The sequence below is a fragment of the Lagopus leucura genome, unplaced genomic scaffold (genome assembly GCF_019238085.1).
Source record: "Lagopus leucura isolate 7727_CA_CO unplaced genomic scaffold, USGS_WTPT01 Super-Scaffold_100015, whole genome shotgun sequence".
NCBI classification, from domain to species: Eukaryota; Metazoa; Chordata; class Aves; order Galliformes; family Phasianidae; genus Lagopus; species Lagopus leucura.
The window spans coordinates 4,301,619-4,328,827 of record NW_024962269.1 but is presented as its reverse complement, the minus strand read 5'-3'; the positions used below and the strand labels follow the sequence as shown (position 1 = coordinate 4,328,827).

Sequence of the window (27,209 nt, the reverse complement as noted above, 5' to 3'; positions counted from 1 at the left end):
ATGAAATACCAGAAAATACAATTGAACCAAGATTCAGGTACTATCAGACAGTACTCAGTGCCAAAAATGGAATCCAAACCTCTAACTTCACGGTCCCATTCCTGAAGACACTATTTTGCCATTTTCTTTGTTAATCTACAGACAGCATTGCATTTCTTCTACAACTAACATACACGTATCATCAGAATACAGGTCTTTACCCTTGGTAATACTACCTTTTGGAAGATGAATAAAGGTTATTACTGTTCTATGGTACCACTTTTTGAACAGGAACTGCCCTGAACCCAGCTTATCAGTAGCCACAAATGAAATCTGTCATTGTCAGAATTAATCAATAATGGGTCTTGCAGCAGAAACTGAAACAATGAAATGAAAATGCACTTAATCACTGTATTTGTAGATTCTTACCATTCAAAAGCAACTTCATAAGATCTTTTAATTAAAAGTGAATAGTTGACACACTGAGCAAGACTTGGATTTTTTTTTAAGCTATGTTACATCAAATCTATACAATACTGTTCCTTTTTAAAATATTTACTGTGTGTAAATTAATTATATGGTCTGTTGGCTGACACACCTAAAACAAACATGTTATAATTTTTATTTTAGCACTGTGAAACTGAATGAAGCTGGTGAGAGAATCTTATAGTCAGAAAAATATTTTGTTCTGGTAACAATACTAAAAATGCAAGTTTTCCCCTCTTGATGGTGTGTCTAGTAAATGTTTATACAGAACAATTTCTACTTCTTTGCTTAAGAAAGTTTCCCCATTACCTCAGAAACACAACACTCAAAATGGAGTGGTTTTTCATTGACTCCAACTCATATCTCTCCTTGCCAGCTACTCCTTGCTCCTGCACACCCTAATTGCAGCTTGAACTGCAAGCCTTCCCACCCTGAGCCATGCACCCAGCTGCTGCAGCTCTGTGACTCACCCCCAGGCAGTTCATGCATTTTTTCCTTCTTGGAAGGCTTGTGTTTGACACTGATAAAAAAAATAGAAATGTGAAGACAACAGCTGTACATGAATGTAGGGTCACAGAAACCAGTAGATTCCTGCTGGCAGACACCCTATACCTACCTGCCACCACACATGCTTTCCAGTGTCATTCCCTTTCATTGCAGGAGCTTTGGAGAGTACCTGGAACTGTAGGAAGAAAGAAATCTAATCTTCACAGTCAGGATTTAGGCTCATTTAAAATACCTTTGAAACGTGGCCATGTCCCAAAAAAGTCTGCCAGTTCAAGTTCGATTCTTCCTAACCCTATTTATAGATCGGAACTCCTTCACCTTACACTCACTGAGTATCTTGCGAGCAACATTTTATTTTTAGAAGATTCTTTTGCCTGACAGTTTTGCAGACTCTACTCAACCAATCTCCTGACAGATTCATATTAAAAACATGATCATTAAATACAGAGAAGTATTTTGTTCTGTCATAATCTTTGGCTGCCTGGAACGTCAGAAGCTGTTATAAAGAAACTGATAAAGAAACTGAAGAAAGATACATAGAAGTTTGTCTGCATTAATTAATCTGCTGCAAGACAGCTTTTAGAGAAAGGCCTATCCAAGGCAACTTTTAGGCAGCCTGTGTAAGATTTCATTTAAAGAGATGTTTATTCTCTTGTTCCAGCTCTCATCGGCTCAGACTGCAATTCTGATTTCTGTGGCTCCTGTCCTTACTTTCTCCAAAGCACCCAGAGGTTAATGCCCTCAGCAAACAGGTCCTGTGACTCACATCAAACAATCTGTAGGATTTACAGCTCGAGTAAATCAGGAACAGGAAAAGACAATTCAGGGTTCTTGTAATGAACCCTTTATTTTGCTGAGCAAAATTTTATCAGAGGTGCCATAAGTTTTCCTGTGTCTCCGGACTTCAAAGGCCAGTATTTCTTTCCCCACAGAATACTCTGCCTTTCTTTCAGTCCTGCTGAAACTTAGCTTCACATTCACACTGGCAAACAGATCAACTATTGAGTCCTCTCAGAAGACTTCTTTTATCCTATGAATCAGCAGCATCTTCCTTAGATGCCCTCTCCCCATATCACATGCACAACAGTATCACATGCATAACCACTAAAGCATTTTGTCTGGATGCATAATACCCAGTGAACAAGCCTGAGGCATGTCTGGACCAAAACCAACTCAGCAGTAGCAGTATTTACACTCATAAAAGAACTTATTTGTATTTCAAAGCTTGATCAGCATTCGATTTATGCCGCTGGGTGGAGTTATCTTTCAAAGGGGCACAGAGCAAAGCACAACACCGCTGAGCTTAGGCAGGAGAGGTGAGAGGGCCGAGGACTACTGATGAAATGGATGTGAGTACCATGATGAGAATACCTACATTGCACATTCCGCATATGGTGGGTTGTCCCAGCATGTTCCCTGCATGCTGGCCAAACCCTCACTTTGCTGACGTCTTCACACCTTGCAGAGCCAAGGACAAGATTAGGAAAACTCACTCAACTGCACTCTGTTGCCTGGGAGATTTAGAATACTTCAGTGCTTAACAACAGCGCTGAACATTTCTCTATTCTAGAATGAAATGCTACAGGGAACTTCTTTGTGTGTTATACTATCATTCTACGTTCAGTAGAACATAACAGTTACTTGATTGGAGGAATCAGGGAACAGAATTACAGAAGCTATTTTGGAGCAGCTCATGATGCATCACTCCCCCACATATAGCCCTAGGCAGCCTCTACCCTTTGGGATGCTGTTGTGCTGCAGATACTCAGCATGCTTCCTGTCCAGAGGAATATATGGTCCAAACAGAACTCATTGTAGCAAGATTATGAACTAGTTTTCATGTTTTCTTTGCAAGTCACTGAAAAAAAAGAATGAGAAACCTATGAATATATACATATGTATGTATGTGTCATTTCCCATTCTGCATTCATTCCAGCTCCAACACAGACTGGCCTGAGAATTTACAGCAGAAAGCAATATCCCTTTAAAGTTTTAGGAACAAACAATAGACTAAACCATTTCAACCTGGATTTCAGGATAGCAGAAAAACAGCTTGACAGACTTCAGCTGCAAACTTCTGCCTAATACAAGACTGTTACAATCAGAAAGATTAACGCGGTGGAAGGGCAATACAGGAGTATGTAACAGCAAAGGGACCAGCACGGATGCCATAGGATGGTATTTCAAAGCAAAAGCGAAGGTGCTCACCCATCTCCAAAGATCTAGGCTCACAGAAAAACTCCATGAGGGAGAGATTTCCAACCAGAGAACCTTCCCATGACAGTCAGCCCTTCAATGAGGTCTAAGAGAGGTGCAACCAGGCTCCACCCCTCCCGGTCACACAGCTGAACTGTCTTCACCTGTGCTCCCAGCACTGACCAGGTCCTTTCCACAGGTGCTCACTCAGTGGTTCAGGCTGTGACTCAGCAGTTACCATACACAAGATTAACTTCTTTCCCCTTTGTGTCATTCTCCGTTTCTCATGCTATCTAAAAGGATATTTTAATTATATCAAGAATTTGGAGGAAAATATTTAAACAGTATATATCAGTATATATAACAGTATATATATAAACAGTATATATATCTTCTTCCACAAATATTTCAGGCACATAACTCAGGTAAATAACTTTTCAATATCTGAAATGCATCAGGAAATGCTGAGCTGGGAGGGCTGTACTGGAGACACAGGAATTCTACAGCAAATATGAAACAAACTGGTGTATCAGTTCCACCGGTGACCATCCTACAGATGACAAAAGAATCTGACAGATATAAAACAACCAGAATGACAAAGCTTAGGAATAATGGAAAGTTGTGCTTTTTGTTTGTTTGTTTGTTTTTGTTTTCATTTTGGTTCTAGCTAAAATTGCAAAAATGCTGAAGGACTATGAGAAATGCAGCCCCTGTGATATCTCTTGCCTTATTTCTGGGATGCTCCCAGCATGTTCCAAAGTTCAAAGCCTGAAATACTGGGATACACACACACACACAATAACCTCAGTTATTTTAGTTCAGTTCGGTGTGGCAGACAGGGAAAGTGCAGCTGGCAAAAGTGGGTGAATGTTTCCTAGGATGGTTTTACAAAATAAGCCATCGTGCCAGAGATTGTGTCACTCCTTGCAAAGCTCTTACATCAGCCAATCTTTAGTTATCTGGAAAAACAATCTGTTGAGTTAAGGTGGGACAGAACCTCTCCCAATATAGAAACCTATGTGTGTGACAGAGTGGTAATATTTAACAGAATAATAATTAACAAAAAAAAACCCAAAGTAATCCTCCACTCCTACAGCCCAAAAGCTCTTGTCCAGGACTAAGTAAATTGCAAAGCCACGAATAAAAGAAGGCAGTACACTTCGTACAAAATGAACATTCATTTTAAGTAATAATCCTTACTATATTTCAGTGAACGTGTCCCAGAGGAGGACTACTAACACAGAGCAGCAGCTCAGATTAGACACAACATCACAGAAGCAACACTTATTGAAAAGGACAGAAAATCTGCAGTATAAAGTTAGAATTCAAAATACTTATAGTATAAACACTATAATTACATAACAGCATACTTACATTTAATTACCTGAAAGGTTAGCAAAGAAGTACCAAAAAATAAAGGAAACTTCAGTTAATGGAAGGCTTTGCTCGTAGGTTGGTCAGGTTCAGGTAGAAGAGAATGTTTTCTCTTTTTTAAAAAATATCATTCAATGCGAATCCATGGAGAAAATTATGGGAGTTATTAAATTCAATGTAGAGGAGTAATTGATGGACCTAATTCAAAATGAACTGAGCAGAGAGCAACTTTTCCTGCTTGCAATGCCAGTTATTTAGTTTAGGCTGTCTCCAATAAATCTGAACAAAATCCATGTTGCTGCTGTAAAATGGGATGAAGAAGAAAGAGGAGAAATAGCTTCACTACTTTCATTTCTAACAACTGACCTAGGCCCCATGGAAGAGGTGTGATACACCTCCAGCTGATAGCTACAGGAGTCTGAAAAGCAAGCAAGATTGACCAGTGTTCAATACAGACGTGAGTAGAGTATCTACTAACAGGTACACAATTTTTTTTGAGAGGAAAACAACAACAAACACTCAAACCAACCAACAAATAGAAAAGCACCAAATAACCAAACACGAAAAGCTAATTTAATCACTAAATGCAATCACAGCAGTGCAAAGTCTATAACAGTAGACTTAGTGCGAAGAACAGATTAATAGATAGCAGCCAATATGTTCTCCTCATACAGTTTGAGTTTATTTTAAATTCTCATGTTGTCTGCATTGCCAGGCTGAACTAGGAACACCCAAAATGCACAGATCAGCAAGGATAGCACCAGACTAAAATTTGAGTGTGGGGTGATGGGAAGGGTGCAGGAAGGGTGCACAATTGTCTTTTTTCTTTGCCCCTATTTTCTTCAATTAGCTTGGTAGAAGTTGCTTTTATACATAATTCAGCTATCAAAATCCACTTTCGTCACCTGCTGTTAAAAATCATCTTTTTCTTCCTCTTTTTTACTGTAAGATTTTACAGAGTAAATAAAAATAGCTGCTTTGGTAACTTGTCAGCATTTTGGAGCTGAAATGAATTCAGCCTTTTAGTACAAAGTAAAATAAGTGTAACTTCTCAAATCCTATTGAGAAATGCCTATTTAATATTCCTAGAAAATTAACAATCCTTCTAAAAATAGGAAAATAACAGAACTTACTGTGCAGTGACTTTACTTAACCTCTATTTTCTTATAAAATTTACATTTCTTAAACATTCCAAGTCAAATCATTTCATCATTTCTTATTTACCTGAACTTCTTGCTGGGAAGTACCAGCCCTCATTACCAAATATCATCATCAACAATAAAAGTTACTCTCTAGATGTCTGTTTAGATAACGATGTTTCCCTAATGTTTAAATCATGCTTACCTTCCTTGTTTTCTTCACGTGCTTTTCCATCAAAATCAGTATGGTTCTGAGTACACACAACACTCAGCTTCCATTGAAGTTTGTTACAGCTGTAGCTATCAGAATACTCTGCTATCACACGGTTCAGATTTTTAAATTTCTGAAAGCAGAGACATGGCAGAAAGATGCCACTCAATAATTCTTCCTTGTAAAAGCCATCGCTGGGAACTTTCACGGTAACACGTAGTCAAAAAACTGCTAAGTTGGTGCTCAGTGAAATGGAACGCAGCAGCAACCTCCAAAAGCTGCATTTCATTTCTGCTGTGGACTGTGGCTAAGCTCACCTGTTCATTTAATATAAAATTTCCCTAGTTTCCTTCAAATCTATTACCCAACAGTTTCAGTCTAGTAAGAGCTATTTCTGCAATGAATTATTTTTTTCTAGACTTTGTGTGAAGAAGAAATTGATCTAGTGCCTAGACACAGTAAAAAAATTATGGCTAAAAACATTTTTCAGCTTTTTAAAGAGCGTTTTACCAATCTTAATCAACATTTTTTTTGTCATTTCCTGCCAGTAAAGGGCAGAAAACAGTCTTTCCTGATTTCCAGAGTTGACAATTATATAGCAGTTGAAAAATCCCAAAATCCATACTATTTTTATTAAGTTTCTGGGCCTTTGATAAACCCAACCTGACTGCTGCACCATTAGAATACTTGGGTTGTTGGAGCATTCCTGTTGATTTTTCTGTGTGTTTTTCAACAGAGTCGCCAAAGACAATCTGACAAGAACTAGATAGTGAGTAGCAGAGGTGCCCCACTGTCATAATGCTGTGGGATTCATTCAGCAGCATTCACTGCTACACCACTAGCTGTAAAAAAAACTAGCTGTGGGTGACATAACGATGCTGGTGGTATTCAGTTTGTTTGTTTGTTTGTTTTGTACCAGAAGAGAAATGCCATTTTAAGCCCAAAGGCAGACAGGAACAAACTTGGCTGAAGCTGGCTCTGCAATGGACAAAAGCCATGCTGACAGAGCAGCTTCTCTGGTTTGTCTGGGATCTCATATCAACATATTTTGTCTATTTCAATATCAAGGTGCAGCTGACATTGAAACACTGACATCATTCCAGCTTAAAAAACAATCCTCAAAGTGACATCATTTCTCTTATCATAATCAACTATAATGAAAAAGCAAGCAGAGCTGATTTTAAAACTTTTATGTGTTTTCCATATGTGAGGTCATTGAGGGGAGACTGGAGTCTAGAACTCACATCAGTGACAGAATGGACTTCCTACATGGAGTAGCATGCACAGCTTCCTTTCAGACAAAACACACTGGTCTGTTTAGTTGCTTTAGAACAGGAGAGGGAAGATTTCAGTTGGATATTTGAGGACATGGATTTGCTGAGTCTATATAAAACAGCTCAATACAATCAAAGGCCATAGTGTTTTGTAAAGCAAATATTAAACTCAGCTTTTTTTTTTCAAATGATGAAGAAACCAACTTGAATGTTTGCTGGATATTAGCGCAGCTCTATAGAGATACACCAAAGGAAAAAGGGAATTATGTTCTGAACTGGATAAAGAAAGCAAGATGATGTGTTCTATGTGCATTATAACATTACCATCTGCGACTTGTCCACGTAAACTGTGATAGATTATTATACTTTTTTTTTTTTTTATAATAAAAATTCAGCTCTGAGGACTCTAAGCTGAACTCAGATATAAGGACAAATAGCAAAGTGAGTAAATTAATCTACTTGATGTTTCAGGTATGACAAGCAAATGATTATGTTTATCTGTGTAACCTTTTGACTGTGCTACCAAGTTGGATACTAGAGATGAAACAAATGAAGGTTTACAGAGACAAAAGAGCACACTGAGATAATTACAGAGCTTTCTGTAGCTTAACAAAAGGGAAAAATTCAAAATTATTTTTGGCTACAGAAATTTATATGTTGCTTGCTGAGAATATGACAGTATAATGCATAGGCTCTATTTGTAGCTGTATAATTTCCATATCTCCATACTACAGAGAAAAGACTCTAATATTCACAGTAGGATTGAGAGTGTTACATACAAACCAATTTATCTGACGTACGTTTCAAAAATCAAAAAAATCAAAAATTCTCTGAAGTGGTCTTCTGGAAGTTATTGATTCACTGCATGTGTGTCTCATGCTGTGAACAAGCATCCTTTTTCAAGCCAAAGGTAACTGCCTATAGCCCTCTCCCAGCTATTCATCATTTCCCAAAAGCTACCATTTTATCTAACACATACAGTCCATCAGTTCAAGTAAGCATCCCCTAGTTTGCTTCAAGCAAAATAAATTAGGTTATTATAAACAGTTAAAACACGTGATTTGAGGCTGTCTATCTTATTTTGCTTGCAACAAATAGGCAGTGAAGCACTGACAACAGGACTTAAGAATGGTAATCTCTGTCTGGTGGGAGGTAATAAAAAGCTGGAGGTGGTAACCTCTTTGCTGGCACGGATAGATGGATGCAGTTGAGCATGTGTGTCCCCTATCATATATGCTCCTTAAGTACTGGTATTTCAGAGTAGTTACATGCTCTGAATCTTGTTCAGATCTTTACATATAAAGGAGACTCTGCATCCAAATAGCTTTGTGTCTATTGTTACAAGACAAAAACAAAAACCAAGCAACCAGAATGGTTGTGATTTTTCTGCAAAGTGAATTTAAATACAGCAAAAAGTCATTCTGGAAAAGGAGAACTTCTAAGGAAAATGTACTGTTTTATAAGAAGATATAAGAAGATGTGTCTCCCATTTTGAGTCTTTAACTCTACATATGAATAGCAGTCCCTCTTTCTTTGCCCTACAAAATATGACAGATTCTAGACACACCAAGTCGAATCAGGAGCATGACTTAGTGCTATAAACACCACCTATGCACAATATGGAAAAGCATCTTTTGAGAGACTATAGCAGTTATGAGGGCAATGCAAAATTGAATTCTTAGGCAGAAATTCCATTCTGCACAGAGGGATAATCTCCATGTTTGCACATCTATGGTTCCTCCTTTTCAGACCTTATGACCTTGCATTTACAGAGAACTTTATGATACTCTGATCTGCAACTGCGTCCAATTGTTGCCATACCCTCTGGAGTACCCCTGTTTCTACCCACAGTTTTACAGGATCAGGCCCCTGGTTCAGCCTCCCTTTTTCTTGCATGTCTGAATGCAACTAACTGGGCATGGGCGTATAGAGTAGCCATTGGGATTTTACTCACACAGCCATTCTTATGATTGATTGTATGATAATTCTTATTACACACCTTAGAATCATAGAACAGAATCATAAAATCATGGTGGTTGGAAAAGACTTTTCAGACCACCTAGTCCAACTGTCCACCTACCACCAATATTGCCCACCGTGCTCCTTAGTACTTCACCTACACCTTTGGCACAGAATGGTTGGAAAGATGCATCATTCTAACACTGTTCTAGTCCTTATTGTACATTAGCCATGTTCAGCAAGGGCAGCTACTTACCAAGTAGCAAAAATGGCTATCTGGCCGAGCAGCTGACACACTGATCTCTCTTCTGGGCAACTAAATATTAGAGACTGCGATTTCTTGATTGATAACAAACAGTTATTTCCCCCACATTGAACTCGTAAGAAGTTTCTGTTCTGCTATGTCCCCTCTAAAGCATTAAAGAGGAATATGATTCCAGCTGTTTCACTAGGTTTTTTCAGCTACTTCCATGAAGCCAAACATGACTTGTAATTGTGTGAAGAATTCATAAGTTTTGAGCCTACGTATTTTGTGCCAGTCAACTGAAGACAGGGGTTATAAAATCAACTTTCCAAGTGCTTTGAAAGATACTTTTTCTTATGCTAATAGATAAGTACAGGAGATTTGAGCTGGCTATGTTGATATTTTTAACAGAATAATCATGCACAAATGGAAATGTAAATTTTTAAATAATCATTGCTGTTGGAAGACATAAATACTTTATACAAGTCTTTAGGCAACTTCTGTTTTAAATTTCTGTCATGCTTCTCTTTGGAGTTTCTAATGCAGAGTTTCAGAGAGTAAATATCCGATTGATTCTGTGACTTCATTTCTTTCCTACGTTGTCTGATGACTTATACTTATCTGACTTCAGCGTGTGTAATTTCAGCTTGCTAAGTCTGCAAGCTAATCAAGGGTGATGTGAAAAGTGAGTTTTCACATTGGTGAGTGAACTGAATGAGATGAGCGCGAGAGTCACAGCAGCACTGCTTAGGAACGGGGCCGTAGGACCTCTGAGTTCTCTGCTGTAACCTCCATGGATGTACAATTCCCAGGACCATGCCTTGGCAGCAGTGGCACCTTAACCAGTACTGCGTGTGTCTCACTAAAACTGCAGTGAGTTATTTCCCTACAAAGTATGATGGTGCACATCCAGGCACCAAAGCAGCATACTGTCCCTACCCAGCAAATCTCAGCAGGGATCCTCACCAACAGAAAAGCATCCACCACTAGTACCTCTACAAGTAATAATTTCTAATTCTCAGTGTCCCCACTCTCAGTAACATCTTCTTGCTTTTGTAGTTGTTGTTTTTTAAGTAGCTCCAGTCACTAACGGAGATAATCCATCCAGTTAGTCTCCGGCTCCTTCAGTCTTTCTTCATAGGAGAGGTGCTCCAGCCCTTTGATAGTCTCAATCTAAGCATTTACACTTAAAAGCAACACACCACAAGCACATCAATTTCAGTTTTACACTAACTGCAATACTTGAAATTGAAAAAATCTCTTTTCTTTCTACATTCCTAAACCACTGCAAAACAGCTGTACAAGGCTACCAGGGATTTAATTACGGATGTTGTCCTGACTTTTTCCAGCTAGCTAATATGTTACCCTTTGGTGGGTAGGTGACTCACTTAGAAGCACTGCAGATCGTAGAATCTGGACATCAAACAGCAGCTTTCTTTCTCTTGTAGTAAAGTGTCAGCAACAAAGTGTTTCGTTTTTTTTGCTGTTTGTTTTTTTGAAAGCTATCTTCCATAAGCCTATGTCATTTACCAGCAGATTTATTCTTTACTGCTGTTGTCTGTTAAACTGAGTTATAGCTATCAGCACTACCTGATTTTTTCTAATACACATTAGAAAACACAGGAATTATTATGATATTTATCTTCATGTTATCTGAGTTATTCCCAAAGGTGACTGGTTTGTAACACCGAAGAGGCAGAGCACAAAGCAGAGGTTACAGAGGCTAACCTTGTCTGTGACAAACAAGGAAATTAAATTAGTAACTTCACCATCAGCTAATGTCTTATCCACAAGCATACCCCAACTGCTTATTTCCCAAGTATTGCTAACTACCTGGGTGCAAGGTACATGCAGATAATTAGCTGGGATGTACCTTGGATAAAACCATCCAGGTTTAGGTGGTCAGCATGCAGCGCTTTAAGCAGTGTCATCTCACGTGATGCACTTACTCAGGGCTCTGTGTGCTAATTCAATTTGGTGATTTACTGTCCTTTCTCTTCTAAGCTATACCCAGGCTACATGCAAACTTGGTGAATCATTCTACTTACTACGGAGCCAAACTCAGCATGATCAAATTCAACCTTTGTCGTAGAAGGGATGAGCCCACAATGAGATAACTCCTTATGTCAGTCTTACAAGGTAGCTTCCACACGCTGAGATCCAATACTTAGCCAGCTGACTGTCATCTGATTTCCAGCAAAGCAGTTGTAATTCACTAATACCATATGTATACATGTACTGTGCAGTTCATATCACTTCTTGGACACGAAAGAACTCGGAGATCTAAAACCTGTGAACAGTAATAATGCTCAGAAGCTACATCAGGAGGCAAAGCTGTAAGGGGACTAAAGTTTATAGAGCACTAGGCAGGCTCAGGGAGCTCCTGAGGTGAAAGCCCCCAAACCAGTCACAACCCATGAAAGGCACCAAGTGCTCCCAGCTCCCACCGATTTCAAAAGGAAATCTGCAGGCTCTTTGTTAGCCTTGCTGCTGCGTGATCAACTATGAAAAACTTATTTTTCACCATCTGGCAACTGAACTCTTAATTCTTTGTTTGTGCTTTCCGGGCTGTCAGATTTAATATGTCCATTGTTTAATGATCCCATCCTCACCTTTAACAGAGGATTTTTCTGTTACAGAGGATTTTTCTATTTTCATCCCAGCAAATGCCACAATCAAAATTCTTAAATTTCCACTTCTGGAAGATGAGATTTCAGTAAGTAAAATAGGAACTTCTTTTGGAAAAATTTCATAAATCCAACTTATCAAGCCCACAAATCTAACAACTTAAAATAAAAACTAATATTTTCCATGTTTGTTGGATCCAATTTGCTTAGGCAAAACAAACCTGGCTTCAGTACACTTCCACTGTGCTGCCCTGTAGCACAGCTCCTGGTGACAGAACACAGGGCAGTTTCGTTAGCCATCCAGCAGCAAATCCAATAGCATGAGAAGTATGTCAGCAGCTCCTTCATGGTTCAGTTTATTTGGTTCAGTAAACTTCTCCCCAGTGAAATATCACAAGCAAAGACCAAAGAAACTCAAGGGAAACATTTTTTCTTTTCATATTTGTATGCTCATGAAGACTGAAGGATTCTGGAGAAAATGAACAAGAGCAGCTGATGAATGTAGACAGCCCGCATTCCATTTCCAACATGGAAAACATTTATAAAATAAAACCCCTTCCAAGTAGGAAAAGTGTCATATGGAAAATGGTACTTCTGTTCAAAGTGTACTTATTCTCAGAAACTTGTTAAGAGGGAAAAAAGCAGCTTTGTCTGACTGGGAGTCCTGAACTCTCTGCTCATACACCAAAAGCATCATGGTAGCATAAGCATCCCTGCAGAACCCTCTTTCTGTCTGTCCTGGCTTTCAGATTCCTCTGCTGACAGCATCTACTTAGGGCACATTGTTGGGAGACACTTTTTTGGATCTGGAACTTTTTCTATTGCAAGCTTTCAAACAACAGATGTAGTTTATATATTTGTTCATTTTCCCAATTGTTTTGGGATAGATTTTAGTAATGCTTGCTGAGCCCAAACGCACGCTAACAGATCTTCACAGTACACCACTGTGAGATCACTCTTCATAAAAGAGAAGAAAGTAGTACTAGAGTGCTGAGCAGAAATACTCCAGAAGATTGTGAACTACAGCTCACATGGTAACAATGATCATAAGATCATCTATATACAGAAAATCATAATAAATATTGTATGACAGCAACAATAAAATCCCTAACAAAAGTTCAGCAGGCAAAATCTACTTAAAATTCCTCCACAATGCATGGATAAAGGATCCTTTTTGAAATAAAAATAATTCCAGACAATTTTTTATAAGGAGTCTCACTTCTAGACATTACTGCATGAAGATACTTTTATAAACCACGTGCACTGCAGAAGTTTCGGAAGAACTGCATGCCTTCATTGTAAAATACGTGTTTGGAGAAATTCAGGATACACTAAAAATGATGTTTAGAAGTGTTTAAATACCATACCAGTGAAAGCATCAAACTCCTGTTTAGATGAACACAGCTAGTGATTCTCAAAGCAACAGTTTCTATGTGCTGCAAAAATAGGATTCTTGTTCAGACAAAAACTGCAAAAGTAAAGCAAAACTATGCTGTATAAAAACATCAAAGGGTACAATATAAAAAAAGAGGATCATCATATCTGAGAGGCAAGAGAATAGGAAAGAAGTAAGGGAGGAGAGGATGATGAAAGCAAAACACAACTCCCGAGAACTCTTCACAATTCTCCCATCATTTCTTTTAAATACAGATATCTTGGAAGTACAAAAATGCCTCGGGATCAGCTGCCAGGTCACCATTCTTAGACTGAGGGCTTTGGATGCTTAGACCTATTTGCTGGAATGAACAAAGCCCACTTACTCTGGGATTTAGTTACAGTCAAGCTGCGGGCAGACTCTCTCACTTAACCAACGTGCTGCCAGTGTTGATGTGTCATCTCCTTCTGATTGTTACTTCTGTCCTAAGGCTAAAACTCATCCAAATTCTGCTCTTTCTTTCCTTTCCATCGCAACTCTCAATCGTTGTCCATGCACCACTGCCCTCTTTATTTCCCACTGCCTTTCTGCAAACTCCAGAACAGACGTTTTTCTTATTCAGAGTATCATAATGGTGCCAAGCATAAATATTCAGGAGGGTGCTTTCTGAGAGTAGCTAATACCAAAAATTCAGAAGTAAATAACATTTCACCGACTTTCCTGTGTAGACAAGACTGGTTGTGCATATGAATACATTGCCTGCGCCTCCCAGCCTGGCTCTGCAGCTAGCTCTGCTTTCCACCTTGCAGGGAATGGAGCTAGGATATACTAAACTGATCTGGACTCACAGCCCTGTGAGTTTCACTCTATAATGTCTTTCTTTGCTAATATTTTAAAGCTTCTGTTGCCTCTATTTTCTAATTATTTCAAGTTCCTAATTATTTTTTTCTGATCTTTCCACATTTATGCTGCACACATTTCATTTCTCCTTGTCCTACCTAATGCTGTGATCCAGAAATTATGCTGAATTTCTGACATAGCAAGTTGACACAAGACAAGTGATTTCACTGCAGGATCACACAGCAAAAAAAGCAAGGCCATAAGCAGAAAATGAACTCTCACTTCCAGTACAGCTCCCTAAAAATAAAACTCTAAAAATGTATAATCTTTTGCTAAGCTGCCTATTCCCCCGCCACTACTCAGTTTACTCCTCTCATGATAGCGTCAGTACACAAGAAATAGCAGCAAGGAAAATGCATATAGGTAATAGAGATTTTTTTCTTGGTTCCTCAGAAATAAAACTGAAGAAAATGTTCTGAACCATGAAGTTATAAGCGAGATACACGTGCAGTTTGAATCCTCCTGTCTACTTTCTCTGGGTTTAGGACTTGGATTTTACTGGAACTGGACAGGAAAATGCTTTCATATCCTACAATGCCATATCCTACATCAAACAGTACACCAGCTGTAGTGGATGACACTGAAGGTTCACCTAGTTCATTCATTTGCTGCTGTGGCCAACAGCTGATGCTTCCTGAACAGGAAAAGTTTACATATACATGTAACACTTTCCCTATATACTGTCACAGTCACCATTCTTTCGCAAGGATCTTCTGAGTAAATGGCATTGTCAATCCATTTAGTAATCCTCAGTGGATTTCTCTTATGTAGACACTTCCACGTTCCAACTGACCTTCCATAAATGCTACATCACAGCTGGCAGGGAATTCCTCAGTACATGTCTTGCGGAGAACTGCTTCAACTTTTGCTATCAAAACGACCCCCACATCTTGTACTAGAAGAGATTAACTGATCCCTTCTCTATTTCTTCCATCCAGTGTATGATTTTATAGATCTCCATATCACATCACTTTTAGTTCTTACATTTCCTGTCCTAATCTACTTTGTTTCACATTTGTCTTTATTCATTTGCCATCTTCTCTGATAGCATTGTATGAATATATTTCATCCAGGCAGTTTGAGACCATTTTGCCTTTAATATCAAGGAAATGCAAGCTCCAAATCAGGCATCTGATTATTTTGGCAGAAACTCTGGCCAAGAATTTAGTCATGCACATATTTGCAAACAAGCACTTCCACAAAGGGAGAGAAAACAGTACTGGAAAGAAGGGCTGCAGAAAATAAAAGGTCAAATGAACATGAAGTGTGTGACTAAAAAATATTGCAAGTATTTTCTTCCCCTACATCTACCTACTTCTAAATATCACTTGAAACTATCAAAGTTTGCATTAGGTAACAGATGGAGATTTATTTTTGTTGCTGTTGTCAGCATTTAATTATAGAAACAATTTGAGATCCATATTATGTGTTAGCCCAAAGTATTCCTGGAAAGATTAATGTTCTAATGATTTCCCAGTATTTGGGCTCATAGAATTCAGATTAGGTCAGATGAAACCCTTGAGGTACTAATTTCAATTTAGCAATTATGGATTGCACAAGTAGCACTTAAACATTCACATTTAGAAGTGCTTTACTTTAGATGAGGAAACTGGGAGGACAGCATATTTGTTACCCCATAAATAATGTATGCAGTTTAATAGTTGTGTAGATTTGGGTGGTGCATCCCTCTCCATCATTTTCAAGGGAGGACAGCAAGACTGTGTGCACTGTTCTGCATGTGGCATCAGCCTGGAATCAGGAGCTGAATTCTGAACATGGAACCATTGCTGGCTTCTTTGTGATCTGGTTTCTCTGCTCTTTGCCACAACAGCCTTACAGGCTTATTGATTAATATACTTCAGTTCACTTTTTTTTTTTTTTTTTTTTTTTTTAGTTGGAGAATGAATATGTTCCCTTTTATTTTTTAAATTCAAGAAGATAGAAATGGTTGATCTTGTTAAGCTCAGAATCAGTCTTCTGGTTTTACTTCTCAGCAAACCAACCAAACAAACAAAGCAAGTCATAGTTGTTTTGGTTCATATGCCAAAACTAAAATCAAAACAATTATGATGAAACTTTACTATACTACAATTAAGTGGTATTTACAAAAACAGTCTTACTGCATCTCTTACTGATGTATAGACACATCACTAACACAGATTAAAGGATCAGCTTCCTCCAGGATACCAAGAAGTCATGAAATTTCCTGTCTTTTTTATGCTGTTCTGCATGAAGGTAATTTATGTTAGCATACGGACCAACGTGACCACATCGTACTGCCTCTCTGAAGGATTCACGTTGAACTAGATCTACAGAGAACAAGAGAATGAGGGAGACCAACTTTCCCCATAGCTTGTTAGTGGCAGGCCAAGGGGAAAAGGCTTTAAACTAAAAGAGGGTAAATTCAGTTTAGATATTAGGAGGAAATTTTTTACTCAGAGTGTAGTGAGGTGCTGAACAGGCGGCCCAGAGAAGCTGTGGCTGCCTCATCCCTGGATGTGCTGGTGGGTGGCAGCCTTGCCCACAGCAGGGAAGTTTAATCTTAAGGTCCCTTCCAACCCAAGCCATTCCATGATTCTACAAGTCGGCCACCAACTCACCTGGCTAAGAGGTAATTTGCCAAAAAATCTTCCAAACTCTGTTGCAGTGAGCACTGGAAAATATTCAGCAGTTTTGTTTTGCAATTTTTGCAGGCTTGCCTATGAAACTTTGCAGTTGCCTTTGATCATGTCTCTCAGTCACTAGCACGACATTTTTAGCAAGAGTGTTGTAAGGTGCCAAACTTTGAGATACTATTTCCTTCTCCAAGTCATTACATGGATTAATAATTTGATGCAGTTGTCTAATGATACAACAGATTCCATTGGAAATTTTCACATTTGAAAGCCACAAAGTTCAAACTATATTTTTAACTCCCCCTCTTAGACTTACTGGCAAGTTAAAAACAACACTAAACATTCTCACAGTGGATATATAAAGAAAACAGCTATTCATGATTGTTTTCTGAAATATGTGCAAACAATAGAGCAACAAAGTGTCAGCACTGTAACAGGCATTGGGAGAACATGAAAATGAGGAATAAACCAAAGAAAGCACACATGTAATGGAAGAGAATTTAAATAATCTTTGTTTTCCTCTTTGTGCTAAAAATGGAACACTGTTGTAGAATGCATCAAGATGTATTTGTAGATATAATACAGAAAAGAATATGTTATGATTTTAGATGCATTCCAAAAGCCTCTGTGAGCATAGAAGTTGCAGCGAGCACAGACCTACATTGAAGGCACTGACTTCCTCTGTGACCATTTCAAAGGTGCTGTTGAGCAACTGTTACAGCTTGAATTGGTATGACCTGAAGGTGGTAATAAGAGCTATGTACACTGTTCCCTTTGCTGCTACTAAATTATTAAGTATTATTGGCACGAACATTCTTTCTTTGTATCAAAGGCATCGCTTTAATGCATCTTGGAGTAACATTTTCCTTTCTCAGAGCCAAATCACAGCGATGACTGGGTCAGTTTTGCTATTTATTACCATTGTCTTTTTACCCTTCTGTTGCTTCCAATTTCTGAGCTCTAGTTACACAGCCATCCATATCAGCTGTACGACCTTGTGCTTCATAATTTGAAATTTCTACCTGCTTCTACTGCCGTATTTTCAAGGCCCTCAAGCTGTTAGTGTTTAACTTTGTGGTCTCTGCAGTATCAGCAAATGCCTTCCAACGTTTCTCAGTTTTGTACCTTTCCTGACGGCTTCTTACATTAAAGCACTACACTACAATTAGCCAAGAAATAATCCCCAGGGAGAACACCCTCCCCACTTTAAAAGTTTCCTTCTCAAAGATCTGTAGCCTCTCATCTGTCTGGTTCATCACATCCTGACATTTCTTCCTCTAATTCTCATTCATTCTATATTTAATAAATTTATTATCTGGATAATTTTAAGATAAACAACATAAAAGTCTGAAGTCTTATCAGAAAGAGACACCACACTTGCTTATCACACTGCGCTTTTGGTAAGCTTCCATTTCATTATACCCCATTTGTCAGCAATCTCTCTATATTCAGTGTTTTTTTCCTTCTCAATTCATAATGTTGATGAGACCACAGTTCACTCTGCCACTCCTTTCTTAAGAACAGATACCATCCCAGGCACTTAACAGACATTTCTGAAAAGGCTGCTCTATGTGTACCAAGCTACTTCAACTAAAGAATTTTTTAAAAGTTTTACAACCAGAATATTTCATCAAATCCTCTTAGGGAGAAAGAATCATTCATTATATCATCTAGAAATTAATTGTTATTGCATAAATAGATGCATTCAGATGCACATCTATATTAACTCAAGCTTTGAAATCATAAATCAATTTTTTTTTTTTTTTTTTAATACAAAATGCAGAGCTTAGGCCCACCTGGAGTAGGTAACAATTATACACAGATAGAGTTTTGATCTTAACAGTTTACTGTGTCTTATAAGCTGTCTTATAGTAACTTCTCCAGGTTTTAGATTCCATACTATTATGACTTACTATGAATTTCATTTCAGAGGCACTGGGATCACAGAGTCAGCACTCTAGAACAAAGAAAGATCAGCAAAGCTTAGAAACCAAATTTCAACTCTATGCAGACACAACTGGAGGAGCATGTCAGATTTTGTTTAATCAGTTGGAGACTCTTGACAAATGCAGTTTCAATGCCTCTCTTCCTCTCGTGATGATAATCCATGGCTGGTCGGTATGAACACACATTTTATTTTTAATTCAATCTGATTTAACACATCTGATTTGATATACTTTCCTCCTCATTACACTAGTGCCAAAAGCAACTTCAGAATTAAAACTAGGATCTCAAAGATGGTGGCAATCACAGCTAAAAATGAAAAGTGGCAATTCTCCACTGAGATTCTGAAGCAATGCTCGAGAAACAATTTTTCCTATGGGAATCCCATGCCAGGAATTAGTTTCAGTCCTGGTTTAAAGCCAGCAGAGTTAGAACAAGCAGCAGAATTAAAGAGCTATGCCTCTGGAGGACTGAATATTAGGTTTCGTTCCTCTGGTACATTCACTGCCAGGTATTTACAGGCTTCTTGAAAAGAACTGCACACAAACTGCCCACATCTTTCTCACAGGTACACCTGCAGAGACAACTTCTCTATAAGCTTTTTTCAGTTGAAAAGTCGGTGAATTATCACTGCTCAGTTGCATAGAATTTCTATGCTAGAGTGAAGTTTTATCAGCTTCTCTGTTGAAAAAGAAACAAAAGATAAGGCAGGATAAGAAGTCATCTAATTTGAACAGATACCTGATTCTCATAGAATCAGTATCACCAAATGAGAGGCAAAATACACCTTCCTTCTGCCACTGCAAACATACAATCAGAGAAACCTTGAGCAACACCCTTATACACATAACTCTTACAACACAGAACAGCAAAGATGGAATGCTGCCCTAGATTACATTAGCTAAGACTCCCACATGCAAGGATGTTCAAAATCTATGCTCTTCTAAAAGAGAAATTATGGATCTGAGGCTGCTGCTGTCAATATTCAAGATTCACATTCATTTATAGTGCAGAAGTATTATGCTCTCAGAGAAGTATGAATGGAAACCCAAACCCGAGACTTCCAAATTCTGTCAAATGGCCAGAAGAGATTAGGATGTTCTGCTATTTAGGAAATAAGTACAACTAGCTCATTCTAAATATGAAATATTAAATAGTAATTCTGGTCCATTAAATTGGGAGCAGTCACAGGTGTTAATACAGAAAATGTGATGCAGTCCTTGAAAAAAGAGCCAGAAAAAGAGAGGGAAAAAAGAGATTTCAAAATGGAATGGCTGTAAAAGGCAAACATTCACAGGTCTGTGGCATTGCAGCTTTCTTCCCCTTTCCTTTCAGTATAAATTTACATGGACAGCTGCTCTTGAAAAAAATCAAACTTTTGGGGCACTTCCATCTCTCTTTAATCAGTAATCATTTCAGTGATAAGAGATCACATACCTAAAATACCTATATAGGTTCTTGATTTTTTTGTCCACCAAAAATCAAGGATTCTTGGCAATGAAACATGCTGGCAGCCTCAAAAATCTTAGTTACCTGCACTAGCCCTCCTGGTTCATGTTACGGCTTACATTTCCCTGAGCTTCTCATACAAAATACTTGGTAGACGCTGGTTTCTCTTAAGATTACATCTTTAATTTTTTTGTTTGTTTGTTTTAATCTAAACAGGTGGATGGGATTTTAGAAAGTTGGATTTGGAAAATGGCAGCGGCTCTGAAGTCTCAGCATAAACAACTTAATGTGATCATTGCAGATTGGCTTACATTTGCTCACCAGCACTATCCCATTGCTGTACAGAACACACGCTACATAGGACAGGAGATAGCAGACTTTGTGGAATGGCTGGAGGTAAGATATAAATACCAACTGGTTAATGCTTATTCATTTCAATCAATTCAGTTTCTCTAATATCCTGTGATTTTCTTCCATTCATTTTCACATGATTTCATAAAAATCTTTACCATGTAAGAGAAAAAAAAGCAAGTGGTCTTTTTTATCAGAGTACTTCCATGTGTCTTTAGAGGTGAGATCATTTCACACTCACTCAGTTTTTCAATTCCCACTTGTGCAGACAGCTGACGTTCTCTGAACTGTTAAACTACTCAACAGTATTTCAAGTTCAGAACTCAGTCAGTAAAAGAAAGTCAGAGCAAGAGTCCTGTACTTTCAGAGCAGGCACATGATCATTTGCAAGTGGCTAGTTCAGCAAAATGGGTCTGTGATCTATCCTTAACTCAGAGTTCAAGCATGACATCATGTCTGTTGGTTTTTTTTGTTTGTTTGTTTTTCCTCTGTTTCCCAAAGGTTAGTCTAAAATAATTGCTTGGTGATCCAAAGTTTAAAGGGAGTTTTAAGAGGACAGATACACATGATCAAGGGCAGTAATGAGTGCGGAGCCATGCTAATGAAGTGACTACTCATCAAAACTCCCACTAGGTACAAACAAGTGGCTGTCCCTTACAGCAGTTTAGCTATACCTGCAGCCACCTGAATGGAAACATTATAGAGGAGTTTGCAAGGGATTGCTTGTCTCCAGAACTGTTTTAGAAAACGCAGAAGGCAAAACACTGGAAAGAAAATTACACATATAAACTATGCACCCTGTGTAACTCTTATTTCGGCTATCTCCAGTAATAATTCAAGCTACCTAATTGGAAGTGAAATTTTATCGCTGCACCTCACAATGAATTTTTGAATACATCAATTTAACCATGGTGGGATCTGTGGCAGAAGGAAAACAAGCAGCAGAGCAGAAAGATTTGCAGCCAATACTCCTAAAGGGCTTTCAACAGAAATGGCAGGGCTAGAAGTTACTAGACAACATTCCCATCTAGGAAGAACAGGCAAGAAGGAGAGCCAGAGTCACCACTTACACACATTTGCATCACTACCAACAAACAGTAACAGAACCCCTACTATTTCAGTCAATGGCTTTCCTGAGCATATCACAAAAGTCCAAGTGCCCAGATGGATGACATTTTCCTGATGCAAACAAAGGAGGCAAGGAATAACACTCAACCAGCAAAGAAATTTAGTGCATGATACAAGCACTTTGTTTCACCTTCAGCATCAACACACAAATTTCTTGAGTTACAACTCGCAGTATTCCTTGTTTGTGGTTAAGCATTTTACTAGTTTACATGTTGCATTTTCTGCATCTAAATCAAACTGCTGTTACCTTCCAGGAATCCATTCAGTTTTCCAGGAGCGATGTTCATCTAATTGGGTACAGCCTGGGAGCTCATGTTTCAGGGTTTGCTGGTAGTTACATCAGTGGTACAAACAAGATTGGAAGAATTACAGGTAAAAAGATTTTAGAATTTTAAAGTTTTAGAAGCTCATTCTCCAAGCTAAACAGCAGCTTTAAACTATGGAGTAAGTATTTTTCCAGCAATCAGTTCCCAAGAAGGGTATTATACAAAAGCACCCAGCGAATTAAAAACAACATACATAACTGGAATATTATTTTTCTGAGTACTGCAGTAATTTGAATATTATTATACAGAGCATCTGATTCTGTGAAGTGAAGCGTTAGAAATTACAAGTCTCAAATGTAGGCTAAAAGTCAACTTTGTTGTAGGATTGCTGTTTTCAAAAGGACCTCTGAAACGCATGACCTCTAGAGTATCAAAGAACAGAATTAAGTAAACATTTCTCAAAAGACAAAACAGTAGTGAGCTTGGCTTACCTATAACAAACATATCTATCTCAGCCTGTGTCCTTGTGTGTATAGCAGTTACTGTTTATTACATCTCTATTTGCCTTTTGGTGTATCCATGTACCCTCTGCAGTACAAGTGTTCTTAGCATTGTTTCTGTCAGTGAAAGACCTTGTAAATTTCCAGTGCTGTATGTTGTTAAATACTTATCAGACATTTTTTTCTCAAAGCTCATCTATACTATATCACAATTGGATCGTTTGCTTTTGTTGCAGGCCTTGACCCCGCTGGCCCCTTGTTTGAAGGAATGTCACCAACAGACCGATTATCTCCAGATGATGCAAACTTCGTAGATGCCATTCATACGTTCACTAAACAGCACATGGGTCTCAGTGTTGGCATCAAACAGCCTGTGGCCCATTTCGATTTTTATCCCAATGGAGGCACCTTTCAGCCTGGCTGTCACTTCATGCATGTGTATAACCACATTGCACAATATGGGATCACAGGTAAGATCAAATGGACAGCAAAGGCAGCAGAGCTGTAGCTGGATTTATGCTACCTCTGGAAACCACATAGACTTATGGTGCTAAAACATCATCAAATGGGGAGCACTGTCTCCCACTATAAACAAAGAAGTTTCTTTTCTAGATGTTGATTACAGATTTTTACATGTAATGAGCTCAAATCATTCTCACTGAATAATAAGAAATGTGGCTGCCTAGCACTTTTGAAACAAGACCATGAGTACACTGCTGTCAAGAACTTTCAAATAATTTTCAAAGGTAATTATTTTGGTGGTAGAGGAAAAAAGAAAAAATATTTTAATTAAGCTAGATTAATCTAGTGTGCAATTAGTTATTTCAAATCAAACAAAGCTGTACTACTCACCTTAATCCCCCTTTCCCCAAGTCATCATCCTTCAGCTGCACAGAGAGTAATGCTCTCTCCAGGACTTCACTTCCAAAGTTCCAAGCTGGTTTTATACATACAGAAACCCATTTCCAGAGGACCTAAACACAAACGTACAGAGACCATGCAACATACTGAAAGAAGATAAAGGTACTGATGCACGGTGTCAGCCAGAACTGTTAACTGAAAAAAATAAGAGTGCTGTTCACTTGGCATTTCTCAGCTATCACTACACTATATAGAAGTAGATCTTACTTCTTAGCAGATAATTCACGACGCCACATAGAAATCTTATCAGTGAAGTCATGTAAAAACAGTCCACTGTGGTATACTCAAATTACACAAAAGAAAATAACTTCTATAATTTGATTTGAAATTTTTAAAAGTATAATTTCCTTTTAGAAAAGGAGAGAAAAGGCACTCATCTTAAAGCACATCTATGTATTTAGTAAATATTATGTGTTTCATACATTTTTGGTGACTTTTTTCCCCCAGTTGTAGCTGACGGCAAAATTCAACATCAGAGCCTGTTAACTCTGATGAGAACAAAATATGACATTATATAAACGTTCAAAAGTCAACAGTGTTCAGCCACTCAGAATAAGACAGTAGTCTTGAGTACAGCATGATCTGAAAGGCTGAATGTAGTCTCACACTGTATTTCATGATTAACTTATCAGTCAGGACAATGTAATCAAGGTTCATACTTACCGTCTTGGGCAGGCAGGCTAAACAAATGTAAGCAGCAAACTATACAGCTTTATTAGTATGTGGGTTCAGCCAAACTGTCTTGGATGATCCCAAAAATACTGTTCCTGCTTTTGCTTTCTGAGACAAAAATTGTGACATTTCAGTAGTAAGAGGGGTGGGGGAAGCACAGTAACATATACAGTTGGCTACTCTGCAGCTGGAGCAGTAAAAAGGAACGACTGTTTGTGTATTTTCAGGTATCACTCAAACTGTGAAATGTGCCCACGAGAGGTCAGTTCACTTGTTCATCGACTCCCTGCTTCACGAGGACAAGCAAAGCACAGCGTACTGGTGCAATGACATCAGCACTTTTGACAAAGGATTGTGCCTCAGCTGTAGGAAGAACCGGTGCAACACCCTGGGCTACAACATACGGGAGGAAAGGCTCCCAAAAAGTAGAAAACTCTTTTTGAAAACAAGAGCACGCATGCCTTTCAAAGGTTTGTGGCAGTGTTTGTTATAGTCTCCATGTCATGAAGTGTGGTGACAAGTCTAGGCTTTGTGATCCTGATAATTCATTTATCAGAAAAATCTGCAGGATGATCGATTTGCAGACAGTGAGGAATCCTGCCAGGCTGCCTTGATGACCTCACATCAAATCTGTGCCTCAGAGCCACTGGGTCGACAGGCATTTCTACAGCTGTCCTGTGCGAGTGCCACAGCATCCGCAGCACACAGCCAAGCCAAAGCAGCAGCACAACTGCTCTGGGAGGCCTGTAAAGCCTCACGTTCCAAATTCACCCACGTTTTTTCTGTAGTTTGTCTTCAGATAAATTATTCCTATAAATTATTACTGCACACAAATTATTACCTTTCAGCCAGCGGACAACAGAACAGCTGGACTTTTACAGGCCAGAATGTGGCACTAAAACAAAGAGACCATTACTCTAGGATTTATCACCCTTAAAATATTTTATCAAGAGAACAAAATAACTACCCAAATTCAGAGAGACAGAGGAATCACCACAGAAGAAAGCACAGTTGGTTTCCCGCCTTTTCCAGCACAGGCCCAGGGTGCAGGAATCCCCTTCAGAACCTGCTTGTGTCACACAGTGCAACTTCACACGCAGTGCCTGGTACTCAATTGCAACACCAGAGAATAAAACCCATAAAAATACAATTCACGTACTTTTAAAACACATTTGGAAGTGTTCCTCCTGGTAGTAACTTAGGATTCTTCAGGTCTGGAGCGAAACCTAGGGCAATGCTGTTGCACAGGCTTTCGTCCTCTCACTGTGGCAGCCAAGCGCTGAGCTCTGCTCTCTGGTGACATGGAGCTCTGTTGGGGCAGGCAGGCTGGGAAGTAGGGAAAGGTTCTTCACCAGAGGGCGGTGGGCATGGAACAGACTGCCCAGAGCTCAGCCCAAGCTGCCAGAGTTCAGTAAATGTTTGGACACTCACTGCAGTGTCTCACCTGGAGATCCTATGATTCCTCCCACTAATGCAGCGGTGAAGTACACCACGACTGGAGATAAATGTGCTCAGCCCTGACTGACACTCAGAGCAGTTGAACCCACTGCGGGTCTCATACTTGTTAAAAATGTCACAGGAAGCTGCCTGGAGCAGATTCACAGATTTTTAAAGGCCATGCAGTTGCCAGTGTTGCTTTGCTGTGTAACAGTCAGGCCATCATCAGAATGGGGAACATACACTGCTCTGATGACGCCATGTCTGCCACATGCACACACAGAAATAACACCCCTGTGCAGTTTCCTTTCCTGGATATGGAGATAGAATCCCACAGGTGTTGATTTTGATTTTAAACACTTTTTTTTTTTTTTTTCATTTTTATGCTTCAACATGGTCTTCCTTTAAGAAGAAACAGTTGTGGGAAAAAAACAAATACAAATGCTCAAACAATAATTTCCTTTCGTAACAGTTCCAAAACAAGGTGGCACCAGTAGAAGGATGTGTGTGAAGTGATCTTTGTAATGTTCTTAAAAAAAAAAAGTTTGAAGATCACGAGAGAAGCTCAAAGAGAGGAAACCCAAGGAACTCAGCATCATTTTTCACATTTCATGAAATCAGACATTTTTCAAGTTACGTTCTGGAGTGTACAAATAAAAAAGCAATTGCTACAAAGAAGGTAACAATTATAAAGTCACGATGAGACCCTGAGCCAACCAAAGTTTTTATGTAAACATGCTCACCTTTCTTCTTTGAGTATCATAAGCACTGCACAAGACCGGGCTTCATAAGAACAGTCAACTTTTACAAGAAACCCAGAGCAAGACAGAATAGCAATAGGTGATTTGTAAACAAGCCTTTCTGCACACTTTGTCCTTGTCAGGTCTGCATTTCTGGCTGGCAGCAAAGAACTGGTCATTTTGCTTTTTGATAAGTGGCAACTTTTCAAAAGAAAACTGTACTTCAATATACAGTAACTTATGAAACAGCAACAAAAATACACACCTTTTTCAGCTGTGTATTTTTTTTTCTTTTTTCCACTGTGGAAGCCCACAGCTGCACAAAGGTCTATCTGTGCACATACAGGAAAAGATGACAGGGCAGCAGAAGCATTATGTGTGAAGCCTGAGGCAGGTGATTTTGAGCATCTTCCCACTCAAAAGCACTTATGATGCAATATACACACACACTGCAGTAATGTTTAACAGAACAGTTTCCCATGTGCAGTTTTACCACATTGCAAGGATAAATATCACCACCTATTAATTCTCCCAAGTACTTTCTGATATTTGTCAATAAAAATGACTGAGGGTTTCCTCCCTAACATCCAAACAGTTGTGGGCAAGGAGGCAGTTTGCAGATGGGAAAACCACATTCCACACTGCAGAAGTGTTTTAAAGCTGGCTTGCTTTAGATGTCTCCATTGTCACTGCATGTCTGGTTTTATTTTTATGTGTTTGTCAATATATAACAGTGATGAACTAGAGCTACAAATAGCATATCCTGATAAGCGGTGCGTAAAATGCAGTGATGATTGTTAAAAAGTTTTTCAGAAAATAATGGATCTGATGTTGATGTCAGAAGTTGATGAAGAGCCACCACATGTGGGTATTGTCAACTTGAAAACTCTTAGGGGCCATTATCACCCAACAGTA

The 27,209-nt window shown here is 38.8% G+C and overlaps 1 protein-coding gene across 2 annotated transcripts in view; it reads left to right on the top strand.

The window, feature by feature from the left end:
• Positions 1-27,209, top strand: part of LIPC (lipase C, hepatic type) — a 39,261-nt gene that overhangs the window by 7,762 nt on the left and 4,290 nt on the right. The window contains exons 3-7 of one of the 2 annotated variants that reach the window (XM_042875698.1): positions 18,817-19,004; positions 20,496-20,675; positions 22,013-22,130; positions 22,761-22,994; positions 24,345-24,587. In XM_042875698.1, the coding sequence (XP_042731632.1) occupies positions 18,817-19,004; positions 20,496-20,675; positions 22,013-22,130; positions 22,761-22,994; positions 24,345-24,587 (963 nt within the window). The remainder of the gene's footprint in view (positions 1-18,816; positions 19,005-20,495; positions 20,676-22,012; positions 22,131-22,760; positions 22,995-24,344; positions 24,588-27,209) is intronic. The other variant, XM_042875699.1, reaches the window with a different exon arrangement.